Consider the following 14,768-nt stretch of genomic DNA (forward strand, 5'->3'; position numbering starts at 1 on the left):
TGTAGACGCGAGCGCACCCTTTGTTTGGTTTTTTACACAAAAGGCCGTTCGTGGCCGTCATTGTTATGGCATTGGTCTCCAAACAAGCAAGTCCCCGTACGCGACTCAAATGAAACAATCATTCTGTTTATTGCAAAATTTGCTATGATTTCGTTATACTTTTTTGTAGCATAGCTTTGAATAACATATTTATTATACAAGAAAGGAAATATGCTTAAAATACGTAGTGTCTTAACACTAGGTTCTCTTTACCTACTCTGCCATGTACGGGATACATCGTTAAGCTGAAAAATATATTTTTTACAACATTCGTTGTATAATTATTTTTTTGCGCCAAACGATTCCAAAAAAGATTAAGTAAATTCTTATTTGTATTTCATTAAACAATGATTGGATTTAACAATTGATTCTGATTGTTAATAATTACATACAAATTATACATAATTATTAACAATGCCAATCAATTCTATTTTTTGAGAGTCAATTTAGTCTCTAATGAGATATTGTTAGATGTGTTTCAGCAAAGGCTATAGGAATGTGTCGGTCAGCTTTGCTATATCCTTATTGGACGGCGGCCATCATCTCCTGATTTAGTGGCATCGGTATTTGTGAACCACTAATTGGGCATTGGTTTCTGGCTAAATTCGTTGTGGGGTACCATCGTTAAAATATTTATGTTTATATAGATAAAAGAAATACTAAGAAATAGTGCTTTGCGTTTCAAATTACATTCATTATCGTACGTATAAGTACTTCACATTACATTAAACAATTAGGCAGTAGAATTTTTTTTTTTAAGCTTCACGGTTATAGGGTAGGCAGAAGGAACCTAGGAAAAAGCTTTTCTATATACTATCCCACATATATAATATGTAATTTATATATATTTAAAAGGATAAATTTCGAAAATAATATAGTTAATAATTTTACATGTATTTTCGAATAAGAAAATCCCGCATAGAATATTCATATTAGAACGTAAGTTATCAGTAAGAAAACCTGTTTCATCGCTCTAAATAAATAAATTGCAAAATTTCCCTTCTAAATTACCTATAGCATGGTGTCCATTTATGTTTGTCCAAGTGTCCATGGACAGACATTAGTCATATTATATTGTAATAGTAGCTGTTCGTGGGTGTTGCAGAATTAGATTTAATAAGGCAAATCAACGGAATAGTGCGGTCGGCGCGTGCCACAAGGTCGGTCAACTGTAGAAATATACTATAGATCCTTGCTGCTACTTCTCACTCGCACTCGAGACTTTTGCTATGAAAATCGTTCCACAAGGACTAAATCTTTATACTATATCCATAATTTTTTGCGACTAATTTTATATTAAAATATTAATTATTTTTATATTAATTATAGGAGGCCAGTCGTGGCACTGGGGCACAAAATGAGCCTGTAAAAGCGACTGCTTGTGGCTCTAGAATTCGTCGGAAAGTGGGAAACGGAATGTCTTCACACTAGTTTTCCTCTGCCTACCCTGCTTTACATGGGACACCGCGTGAAATTGATTTAATTTTTAAATTTACTTTTATATTTTTTTGTTATAATGATTTCTCGATACTCTTTTACGTACGAACTTGGGTTCCAGTCGTTTCGACGAATGAACCACGCTATAATAATATGGAAATGATGCAAAAACTGCACTCCCAAATAGAGACGTGGGGCATTTAAATGAATTTGGTTACGTTTAAATCTGCAACCGTAGCTTGTCCCTATACGGATGAAGAATGCACCGATAATTTACCTGGTAATTACGTCAATCCGTTCTATTTTCGTAAACGTTGATGTAGTATATTAAAAACATCGTTATTTTTAATTGAGTTTTCAATTAGCTTCACGCTGTTTCTCTCAGGTAGAGGAAGCATAGTGGGAAGACACTCCGCCCCCTACATCTCTCTCTCTCTCTCTCTCATTCTCTGCCATATTCTGGAGGCATTGCGTTTTCAGCAGCGGAATGCTGCCAGAGAGAAGATAGGAAAATAGGAAATATTTAATGTTCTCAAATGGGAATCGAACCCACAATGTGTCGCGCTTACAGCTACACACTGGCCTAAGATAATAATAGGATATTTTTACCTGATATTTACGCCAATCCATTCTATTTTCGTAAACGTTGATATAATATACTAAAAAACATCGTTAATTTAAATTGACTTTGATTGGTTATAATAAAAAGTTTTTAGCGAGACCGCGTCTGCGTAGCCGGGGGCGGAGACTGTCCAGGTCCAGGGCGTCGAGGTCGTAGCTAAATAATAACAAGTATAGCCTGTATGTAGAGGTGTATGTATGGGCTACATCAGGCTATAAATCGTCCACAGCCGCCGGGTACGAGGCACGCAATCTCAATGCGGAAAATATAAAAGCTACGAGTGTACCTATAAGACCTAGATCGGGTTTACCTCTGGCGACTGGTCCGAGCATTGTTGTACCTCTTACTATCTGAAACAGCTTTCGAACTGATATAGTTTAAATTAATGTGCTAACAGAATATTGATTTACTTTTATATTTACGGTTTCTAAGTTAAGTTTATAGGTAGGTACGTTTACTTAGGTGAACCTTTTTATTTAGCTTCACGCTCTATCCCGCATTCGGCATGCTGTATTCGGTTAGGCAGAGGGAACCTAGTGTTAACACACTCCGCTCTCCACCTTGGCGATACTCACGACGACTCGATACGCAATGCCTGTAGAATTTGGCGGAAAATTTCACTCTCCCTTTGCCTTCTATATATCTTTATGGGATATAGCGTGAATCTGAAAAAATAAACTTTTACGGAATAAATAGAGTTTTTGAAAAAGCATAATTACTTGATTATCAAACCAGGTTTTATAATATAAAAGTTTAAGTAACAAAGTGTCACGGCTGATAGTTTTCAAAGTTATTGGCGGTTTACGGGCGCATTCCTTCGCATTGTCGCGGTCGTGCCCCGTTTACGGCGCATTAAAAACGATTTATCGTCGTCGTGGTCACTTTAAATTAAATTTCTGAAACTTCGAGCTTTGCTAAGCCTTAAATATTATTTCTTTGTAATCAGTAAAAATAGAGGCCATTTGTGGAGCAAGGGCATGGTGGTGGGTTTGATCCCCACTCGACGAAATTAAATATTTATTTAAATTTATAATTTCATTTCTTCGCTTTGGTATCGAGGAAAAAGCACGGTGTTGAGTTCCGCCACTCAACACGTAATACTTCCAGAAAGTGGGGAATTGTGGCTAGGTTCCCTCTACTTACCCTGCTGTGTGCAATTTCAATCAGGAAGAACTGAGCTGGCAACTGTATAACATTTTGTATGTAATAATTGGCAGCGTGTATAATAATAAATTACATGTATAATATATACAACTAAATAACTATATTCACATAATATACCCAGCAGCTTTAAAGTGGCAATTCAAAGATCGGTAGATAGTTGGTCCGTTCTTGTCTAGAACTCTAAGTTAATTATATGCTAGTAGTTTAACTATGAATTGTATGGAAGATAAAATTATATAAATTGTGATTTATAATTAAAATAATATTTTATTAAAAATTATGTTTTATATGAAAAGCGACGTCGCGCCGTCGAAAGTTTCTGACTCTACATGCGATAGTTGTCTCCAATTGGGAAAATGTCTACATTTAAATCAACATTACATTTCCGATTATTTCGATATAGGACAGAAAATAGAGAACGGAGAGTCCAGTAATTTGTCTGGATCCTTTACACCGTAGAGAGATGTCAAACATAAAATAAATAAATAAACGAATATGGTACGGATTCGCACGAAAGCTATAAAAAGCTTATCAAATATAAATATTTGAATATATGTAGGTACTAGATAAAGTGAGATCTCCCACAATTGTAGGTAATCAATTCGACATATTGACAGTATGTCGTGAAAATGACAGTGTGACAGGTATGACACTTGTCATGTAGAACGTGAGACTGTCTCCTTATCATATTATCAATAAGGAAGGCGTTAGGCGAGACGGTTGGAGCTTAAATTAATTTTAGAAATGACAATGAAAATGTAGAGTTCTTTACACTTCTATTTTAAGAATTTAAACAAATTAGTATATTTATTTTCGGAGATATTTATTTTTTCGAACTTTCAAACTTTTTAAAAGTGTATTTTGTAATTATGACATATATATCAGTTTCACGCTCTATCTCGCATAGTGGGGTAGGTAGAGGGAATCGAACCGACAACCTTTGCGTTACATTCACAGCTTAAGCCCTTGCGCCAGGACGGCCTAAATATAATAATATAGTCATATTTTTTGATGAGAACCCTTATGAATATTTATTCGTGTTGATATGTATTTGCGTGTGGTTTTTTTTAACTGTGTGAAAATTATTATCACAAATTTATAGCACTATAAAATCATGTGGATGATTTGATGTAATTCCCACGATTGCCTGATGACGTGAAAGCATGTGATCGCCTGGAACGATTTAGTTTAACTTTATCGATAGGAATTCTTATGGGATTCTTAAATCGTTTCAATTTATATCCAATTAGATATATATGTATACAAGTTTTATATAAACGAAATAAATTTTGTTGTATAGGTTTCTTTTTTAAATTAACTTTACTGGATGGGATGCTGGAGCGAACCTAGTGTTAAGACACTCCGTTCCCCATTTTTCGTTGAATACTAAAGGCATTCTCTTTTGCGTTTGCTTTTTTTTTTTTTAAATTTCTTATGACATTTACAAAGATAATTCCGTATATAAAAGGTCTTTTTTCAAGCTATTAAGAAAGTATGTGCCATGCCGCTGGTTGTTGTGAAGGCTCTCTAATTACATATTTTTCATAATTGTGCGTAAGTCGACCGCGGACCGCTCTATGGCTGTTTATTTATAATAGTTTACATTTTTAGCATTATTTTATGAGAATTTAAGCGGACTTTGTGCATAACATTTTTTGCCATGGTAAGAGATTACCTACGGAAAACTTAGCGATTTTGTGATGAGAGCTTACATATTTTTAATTTCTTTTATTATTTTCAAAGTATTTTTAAGTATTTTTTTTTAACTTCACACTTTACGCCGAATTCTGAAGGCAATGCCTACGGCCGAATACTGGAGGAACTCAACGCCGCGAACTACCTCCACAACCACCACTCCAGCGTCAAGAAATAAAAATATTAACATAATAAGAATCGAACCCACAACCTGGTGCATATACAGTCACGCTCTTCTGCCCCTGCGCCAAGAATGACATCAATTTTAGTCTATTAATAAACGCATTGCTAGATACAAGTGCTGTCAGGTCAACACAGTAAGTACCTTCGTGTTTTTAATGATTATTTACAACGTCTGTCAACCGCCCGCTACATGTGCTGCGCCGGCGCCGGCCGCACATGCGCGGTCCTCCAAAATTACGTTAGGTATAACTTCAAAAAATATATAAAAAACACCCAAGAATGTTCGCGCTATAAAAACACGATTTATGACTAAGCTGGTATGAAAAATGACATTTTAAATTGAACGACGTTAAGTGGCCGCAATTTAATGCTCGGGTTTTTGTGTGTCAAGATAATAGTAGTGTATTGTTGGTATACTATAGTGAAAAGTGGAAGCACAGCTTCACGCACTATCTCGCATGTTGCAGGGTGAGCAGAGGGAACTTAGCGTTAAGATACCGACCGACACCGAATTATGAAGGCGAGTTGAGATTGCGTGTTGAGTGGCGTAACTCAACGCCGCAAAGCCGTTATAAAGTTGAAGTAATTGTTTTAAAATAAGTATGTATAGTAATAATTCTTTATAATCTTAACATTTGCTGTCATCGCATAGCTATCTTAGATTATTCGTGATTCATGAATGTGGTGTATCATATCCAGGTGTTAAGGAAACAAGAGGTTTCCTTCATACATATTTGTCTTTGAACATACCAATCATTATTGCTGTGTTAAGACATGCATGACGTGCAAAAGTTGAACGTAATTACATATTCCGTTATAAAATAACTTTTCTCCTTTTTTTCAATAAATCTTACTAATATTATTAATATGAAAATTTGTGAGAGATGTTTGTTCCTCTTTCACGCAAAAAGTGCTGAACAGATTTAGATGAAACTTTACAGTAATTTAGCTTATACATCAGAATAACACATAAGCTATAGCGGGCGAAGCCGCGTATCTGTCGCTACTTTATATAACATGTAATATGTATCTACTCTAATATATGATAAGACTGATTTATAAGGTGCAGAAAATAATGATCTAGTATTTCTTGACCGAAGATGGAGGGTCGCCCACACGTCGCCCGCGCCGCAGTCGCCCCGCACGAGTTGCTCCCATTATACAATCAGGTCGAATCATCACTACCATTTTATACTATTACAGAGCTATCAACATCTAATATACCTGTATATATGTATGTATGTCTGTACGTACGTAGCTCGTAAAGTGTGGTGTCGCCGTAGGCAATGCAATGTGGTTATTTGAAACTTTGAAAAAAAAATTCAACAGTTTTTAAAGGCAAAGCCACTTACTAAACCTTTTTTCGTGAATCGTTTCAAATCTAGTTCTAGATATAAATCTACTAAAAACAAAATTATTTATTATAAACAAAAAATGATATACCTATATAAATTTGAACCTATTACTAAATAATTTATTATCATATGAGACTAAAGCGACTATCGATATAGAAACACAATACAATCGGGGCGCACGTGCGGCGTACGGCCGCGGCCATTGTCTGAATACTTTCGAGATGCCTATACTCTACAAGTATACTATATATATAGGTAGTACATTACCATTGTTTTACGGAAATCCGTACATGCTTATACACTTAATACTTAGTAGACTATTTTACTTGACTACTTAACGAACTTCCTACTAATATTATAAATGTAAATTGTGAATATATATATTTGTTTAACTTTCACGTAAAAATTACTGAACAGATTTAGATAAAACTTTACAGTAACATATCTTATACATCAGAATCACACATAGCCTACAATTTGTAAAGATTTTGTATTTTTTGGGCATAATATAACACAAGCTTTAAGCAGGCGAAGCCGCGTGTGGGTCGTTACTTAACAATATTATGTTACTTATAGATCCCTTTATATTAACTATATTGCTTTCGTATTACCAAATATAACAAATTGCATGGAATCTACGTATATTTTGTGCTATGTCAATGTCAGCAAATACGCAATTGAATTTTTATGTACAAAAAAAGAAAAAAAAAACATACTAAAATATATAACCTCATTATGTTTTTCACAACACAGCAGACGCTGACCTAAAAATATCGAACGCCATACATTTGTGTGGGTGAATTTGAAAGCCTATAAATCTTGCCGCAAGGCTCGTGGCGGGGACAAGAGATTTGAAATTGTATCGGCCACAATATGTATAACCATATCCGCCTCTACTAAGCAGATTTTATCTCGCTCTGGTTTATACTAGACCTCAGTGTTAGAATTTATATAATGTATAGTGATATGGGGGTACTAAATTATAGCTTAAGAATTGGTACTGACTAAGGTTTTAAGTTGTTGTAGAGTTCGATCCTCATTCAAGACAATTATATATTTAAATAGTTTTAATTATACACAAAGCACGGCGTTAAGTTCCACCGCTTTACCCTAGATCTTGTTTCAATTTATCGAGTCCCGAGAATCGGCACGAAACGATGTGTATTAGCAGCATGCATTGCAGGATCTCTCCTTTCTCTTTTATTAAAATAAAGAAGTTTTGGAGTATAAAGGTTACTTTCCTTTCGTTTTTCCAAGGTATAATCCAGGTGCTTACTGTTAATTTGATAAAATCTAGATTTTATATTATCAGCCTAGATATAATTGTAGGTTGGTTCGAAACACGACATATCCGAGGCGTTGTAATAGTACGGCATGATGATATCCACATCCAGTATGGTAATACGCTACCGGCTTGGCGCGTGGGCAGTGCGCGGGCGCAGCTCGCGTGTTTAATTTAGGGTTGCCAGCTACGCGAATTGTTAAATTATCTAGAAATCTTTTAGTTTTATGAAAGTGTCATATGTATTTATATAAGATATAAGATTATAAAATATTTAATCAGATATATTAGTTAATAATTACCTCATTGTTATTTTATTGTAAGTGTTTAAAATTATACAACGCAATAATAGTGACAATTTTTTTAAACTATTTTTTAATCTGGATTATATGAAAATATGTTCTAAAATGTAATTAAATTTTGATTTATAAATATTTGTGAAAGTCAAACGCACATCCCTGGGCTAGATGAAGGTTGAACGTACGGCTCATTGTTATCTCGCGTCAGGTTTGGGCAGAATAAATAAAAGTATTCGAAGAAAAGATATACATTTATTTTATTATTATAACGCGGCTGTTGTAACTATGATAAAGCTCTGGGACTTTTTTATGTCACCCTAATGAACTTATTTGGGAACCTCCTTTGTTTATAAATGTATAAACGTTATGTATTTCTGAATACCAAACATGTAATTTTTTTTAAGCATAATATAGCATAAAATTAATTGAATTTATATTTTATTAAAAATATTCACCTTCATCCAGCTGTAAATCGATTAAAGTAAAAAACCGCAATCGATTATTATAAAAATATATTCGAATGTTGTTAATTGACTTGTATTTAATCTGTGGACTGTATATAATTTTAAAATTAAAAATTCAGTTACAAAAAATAGTGTTGTCTAAAATATTCTATAAATAATTGGTCGGGTTTCCTTTAATATTTATGACGATAGAAAAGTCTTTGTATTTATCTAATCACTCACTATATATCGTATTTTATCACCAATACGTTAAAAGTTCGAATTTATTGATTGTAATAACGCCTCCAGCCTCGCTCGTCGTAAAGCTACAAAGGCGAAGGCTTCTTTGAATAATATAAAATCTTACAATTAGTTGAAAAAATATTTTTTATTTCTCGTTCTTCTTTACATACAATTGTATGTGTGGGCCATGCTTTTAATTACAATTTAAAAAATAATATTATAATTAAATATTAACTATAAAATTTAAGATATTGAGGCCAGTCGACCAAATTGTAAACGCGACAGGTTGTGGGTTTGGTTCCCATTCGAGGAACTGAAATATTTACTATATATAAAAGCGCGGCGTTAAGTTCCAGCACTCAACACACACTGCCTTGCAGCATTAGGCGGAAAAATAATCTTTATTTATTACTTTATTCCTACTTAAACATAATCGTTTCTAAGTCATATTTCTAAAATAAGTCATAGTTTTCCCCTAATGGCTACACGACTTCGTGAGGCATTAATGTGCGTATATTAGAAGCTCTCGGGCCGTTATCGGCGCCACCATTTGTCAGTAATGTTGATGATTATATTATAAACTTTTCTTTTTTCTTATATTGATAAAATAATAAATAACCAGCTTGTAACTGTAAACGGGGTTGTGAGTTCGACTCCCACTCGACGAAATGAAATATTTCATATTTTAATTTCTTTGCTCTGTCTGGTAACAAGGCCAAGCGCAGTGTTGAGTTCTGCCACTCAACACACAATGCCCAATTAATTCAGTGCAAAGTGGGGAACGGAATGTCTTAATACTAGGGTTCCCTGCTTGAAGTTAAGTCGTATATCAACTTAAATAAAAATATTATTATTTATTCCATTCTTTAGCTTTCTAACGCATTTAATATTTTTTATAACAATAACTCTAGCAAGTTCTATGTTATGAACTTGTTTCTATATAGATCATTGCTCATATTGTACAACGACCTCAAAATACCAGTTTGGACATCTTTATTTTTTAACAAAAACGCAATCTTTTATCGCGAAAACACGTAAAAGTTGGAAGATGAATATATATTAAAACATAAAATTAAATCAGCTTCGCGCCTGATATCCGCCACAGCAGGTTAGGCAGAGGGAACGTAGTGTGACACATTCCTTTTCGGAACGGTTGGCGGAACTAAACGCCACGCTTTGCCTTGATACCAGAGCGAAGGAATGGAAATAAACATTTAAATCAATATTTAATTTCTTTCAGTGGGGATCGAACTCACAGAGGTCAAATTTTGTACTTCTGCGCCACGACTGGCCTCTATAAAAAAATAAATATTATTTAGACGGTACATTTAAAATTCCAAACATGTTTGTAGAAGATTACAAAAAAATGTGACCGCAAGACGCGGAACCCGACGCAGTTAACACCCCTCCATGGATTTTTTGTTTCTATGTTTGAAAACAAAAAAGTTTATGCTGTTTTTATGTAGGGTAGTTTTTATTTGTGTTGTTTTAACGTGTTGATAAAGTAATGTTCTAGACAGGGGTGAACAACAGGTTATTCGATTTGACTGATTTACCCAATTATTTATATGTTATATTAATATTATTTCTTGTATACATTTTTGCTAAGTCATTATGAAATAGTAATATTTATTATTATTAATAGGTAGGTATTTTATTTTAAAAGTTTAATTGTCTCTAATAGATACCTATATTTATTTCATCGTAATTAAGTAATCAAGTGTATCGATTTTTCTGTTTTAAAATATGAATAATATATATGAAGTCGTTCGACTATTAATCAATTCGATTAATTTATTTAAAAATCGAATGAAATGTTTCTTTTTTTAATTTCTTATTTTTCAAACAGGTTGTTTACCCTTGAACACCCTTAACTACGTGGGTGTTGCGACATCTAAAATTCAGCTGCGTGCACTGATATTATTTAGAAACGAATTTTTCGTCTGCAAAATAAGAAATAATATATTTTTAAACTAATACACTATTATTATAAACATATTGTTAAAAAAAATTCAAAATTAAAATTAAAAAAAAACTATTACATAATGCAATAAGAAAAGCAAAAAATATTTCAGTATCAACAAGTTACATACTCGTACAATAGCTATTATACTATAATTTTATGTATATTCTCCATCCATATAAGAACATGACTTAAGAAGAATCGTATGCGAAGCTATATCTAACCAGGGACCAGTTTTTATGTCTGTCCATAAACCACTACATATTTCAAGATTTAGCCCATTAGGGAGGATTAAGGAAGCCCTGTGATGACGTGAAAGCATTAAGGATGTGACTTGTATAAGCGGAGGCCATTTTATAAATAGTTTTAGTTAAATAAAAAACTTAATGCGTATTAATCGATGATAGAGTAGAATGCATAATGCTTTGTCACTTTGTAAATGTTACATATTACAATATATATAAAAGCGTGTAGGTTCGATTCCCACTCGAGGAAATGCGATATTTGATACTTTCATTATTTCGTCTATGGAGGCAACACACAATACAATCAGAATTCGGTGGAAAGTGGGGAGCGGAGTATCTTAACCTTGAGGTTCCCAGTGCCTACCCTGCTACAGGCAATAAATATAATCACTTTTCACTAAATATATAAATTTAGTTTTATTTATTTTTATCCTGTAATCTTGATAAAAACTTTCTACGGCGTGAATATACTTACTAACAATGGCTTATAAATTGTAACCTTCTTTTCTTTCTGAGGTTCCCCAATACGGCTTAAAAAGAAACGTCAGACGGGCCACACATACAATACGTTTTACATAAAAGCCTTGTTATTTTTATTACTGTCGCATCAAGGCATGTACTGGTCGTTCGTGTTATCTTTTATGGTGTGCCCTTACTCATATATTTCAGTTTTATGTCGAGTTAGTTCGTGGGCAGGACGTGGGTGTTACTCCAGGAGTTCTGTTCATTTGATACAGATGTATGTAGAGGAGACCAGTTGTGGCGCAGGGGCAAAAGGATTGTGGGTTTGATTCCCATTGAGGAAATGAAACATTCATTTAAATTTTTATTTTCATTTCTTCGCTCTGGTGTAGAGTTCCTCCACTCAACACCCAATACCTCCAGAATCCGGTGGAAAATAGAGAACGGAGTGTCTTAATATTAGGTTCCCTCTACCTACCGTGCTGTGTGCGGGATTCATAGGTAGACTGTAGGTAATCTAGTAAAAGCACTTTCTAGATTAAGACAAGAAATGACATCACGATCGTAAACCGTTATCTATTCTTTATGGTGCACTTTCTATTTTCTATCTAGATGGCTTTCTTTTTTCCTCATAGTGTTTTTCGTATAAGCTGTAATGGAACTTAATAAAAACGATTTACGATTTCGAAATTAACTTTTTCGAGGTTACTTTTACAAGTATTAATTAAGTACGGTTTATTAGTCAATTTACTTTATTTTATTAATTATTTGTATAGATATTATCTTCTCATTTTTGTTAAGAGAAGAATTTATATATTTTAATAAGATATTTTATGACAAAATCGACTGACCATTAATATTACTTTCTTTAATATACCTATAGTGAAAGATACTCAACCTTGTGCTATAAAACATGTCGAGTTTTTTATGTAGGTATAATTCTTTTTTTTAATTATTCATATGCACATTTAAAATTTAAAAAAAAACTAAATTGATGCAGATATTCTAGGTAAATTCTGTGTTACTATAACTAAATGAACTAAATCGTTTTATAATAACAAGTTTTATATTTCAACAAAATAAATTACTTATAGAAATTCCCAAAGAAAATAAATCACAAATTAATATTCAAATAGCAACAACATTAATTAAATATAATTTTTAGTGGTTTGACGGCAACCGCGGAGCGTGGCGTGACGCCGGTATACCTGCGCTGCCGAGAGGGCAGTGTCTCGTGGGTGTACCCCCGGGGTGCACTCCGCTTGCTCTTCAAACCGCCGCTGCCAGCTGACGAGAGGGAGTTCAGGGTTTGCGTCCGGGTGATACGACGACCAGACCCACCTGACCTGTTCCATACGTTGCAGCTAAATGAGACAGGTAAATATTATTTTGTTGAATGTCTTTAATGTGTAGGTTTTTGGTAAGAGAAGGTTTAATTTCGTTTTTTATAATTATTTTTTCTATATTTTCGTTTTTTCGCTCTGGTGTCGAGGCAAAGAGCGGCGTTGAGTTCTGCCACCTCAACACGCAATCATTAGGAGTAATAAGAAAATAAACAAAATCATCACTCATTTTATTAACGAGGCAAAGCAGCTATAAAACAATATAAGCAAAATTACTACAAAAAATGCTGTTGGCTATAATGACTTGCAACTCCAATATCATAACTTATTAAAAAACATACTAACAACTCACACGCGGCTTCGCCCGTTAAAAGATATGTAATATAGCCAAATAAAACAACATTTTCACCTACCACCACCTTACCTACGGTAAAAGCTGGAGAGGCCTATGTTCAGCAGTGGACGGGGACAGGCTGATGATGATAAAAAGCTTGTATAAGCTATATTACTGTTAAAGTTTCATCTAAATCCGTTCAGTAATTTTTACAACATGCTCAGACCTATAATATAGTAGGATAAATAATGTTAGTAAAATATGAAAATCAAATTTATAATAATTTCTTATATTGTTTTACAGAAGCTGCCGAACGCTTTCCAGCACGCGTCTTTATAGAAGGTCCTCGTAGGTTAGTGCCTTTATACGCACCAGATGACGGTGACGTCCGCGAACTGCGATGTTTCCGAAGCCGGCATGGACAAGCCGCTTTGTATGTAGAAGCGGAACCGGAGGAAGAACCTAAGAGAAGACTGGCCACCTTCAAATACGAAGCTAAGCCCTTGGTGCGGAGACACTACGACCCCGCCACCGCTGACTGCCGACCCTGTTCGGAGTCTGAATTGGAACTGGCATTCTGTACTAGCGATTTGGGTAAGATTTTTATTTTCTTTTTTCAAATTTATTCTGTATTCCGCATATAGAAAGGTAGGTACAGACAACTTAATGTTAAGTACTCTCTGTTCACTACTTTCCACTGAATTCTGGAGACATTGCGTATAGAGTGACGGAACTCAACGAAACGCTTTGCCGCGTCACTAGAGAGAGGAAATGCAAATATGAAATGCTTCATTTACTCGATTGGAAATCGAACCCACTACCTGTATCGCTTACAGTCGCTGTGGCTGCGTCACGACTGGCCTCAACTTTATTTTCATACTAAAAATACGCTACATAATGGTTAAACAACTTAAAACAAGCTATCATATCTATACAAAAAATATATGAAACAGAAAAAAAGCATGTCTAATGTGTGCAAAGTAAAGTTCTTCTGTACTATGATATATTTTGCTATTAAATTAGCTTGTTTATATTATAGTAGCTATTATTACTGCGGTAATGAGATAGCGGACTGTTGGTCCTTTTGAATGTTAATAAACCCCTCTACGCGAGCCGCACTGTAATTTGTCGCCATAATCATTTCTTGTATCTCGAATTAATTTTTATGAAATTAAAATTGAAGTTCGTCGTGGTGCAGGGGTGCAAGATGTGACTGTAAACGGAATAGGTCGTAAGTTCGATTCCTACTCGAGAATGGGATATATTTAATGTTTTAGTTTTTTCGTTCTGGTGTCGGCTAAGCTCGGCGATGAGATTTCCCTACTTAACATGCAATGTCTCCGGAATTTAGGGAAACGGAGTGTTTTAACACTAAGTGTGAGGCTGTGAGCATAATGATAAAAAAAAATTAAGAATTATAATTCTGCCAAGCAATTCTTTTATTTAACACGAATTACAATAATTATATTCCTTATATAGTGGAATTTGAGCATTGTGTAGAGAAAAACTTACCAAAACCATCTTCGTTTTGCTTAATGGTATCGCGAGCTTCTCAGAACGTAAAGATTAAAATGCTACTCTAACTCCATACCAAGTTTGTACGGAAGCTGTTACATATGCAGTAGTAATATAGTATACTTATATTCAATTTGCGTCTGT

General features: G+C 34.2%; 1 protein-coding gene across 1 annotated transcript in view; it reads left to right on the forward strand.

Annotated features, from left to right (window-relative positions):
- The window catches only part of LOC146531333 (meteorin-like protein), a 31,787-nt gene that overhangs the window by 12,532 nt on the left and 4,487 nt on the right, over window positions 1-14,768 (forward strand). Inside the window, exons 2-3 of the mRNA XM_085198148.1 lie at window positions 12,598-12,809; window positions 13,413-13,703. Of these exons, the coding sequence (XP_085054274.1) occupies window positions 12,598-12,809; window positions 13,413-13,703 (503 nt within the window). The remainder of the gene's footprint in view (window positions 1-12,597; window positions 12,810-13,412; window positions 13,704-14,768) is intronic.

Source organism: Heliconius melpomene, chromosome 15 (assembly GCF_056956725.1).
Source record: "Heliconius melpomene rosina isolate 202511_hmr_F chromosome 15, ASM5695672v1, whole genome shotgun sequence".
In the NCBI taxonomy this organism is placed as follows: Eukaryota; Metazoa; Arthropoda; class Insecta; order Lepidoptera; family Nymphalidae; genus Heliconius; species Heliconius melpomene.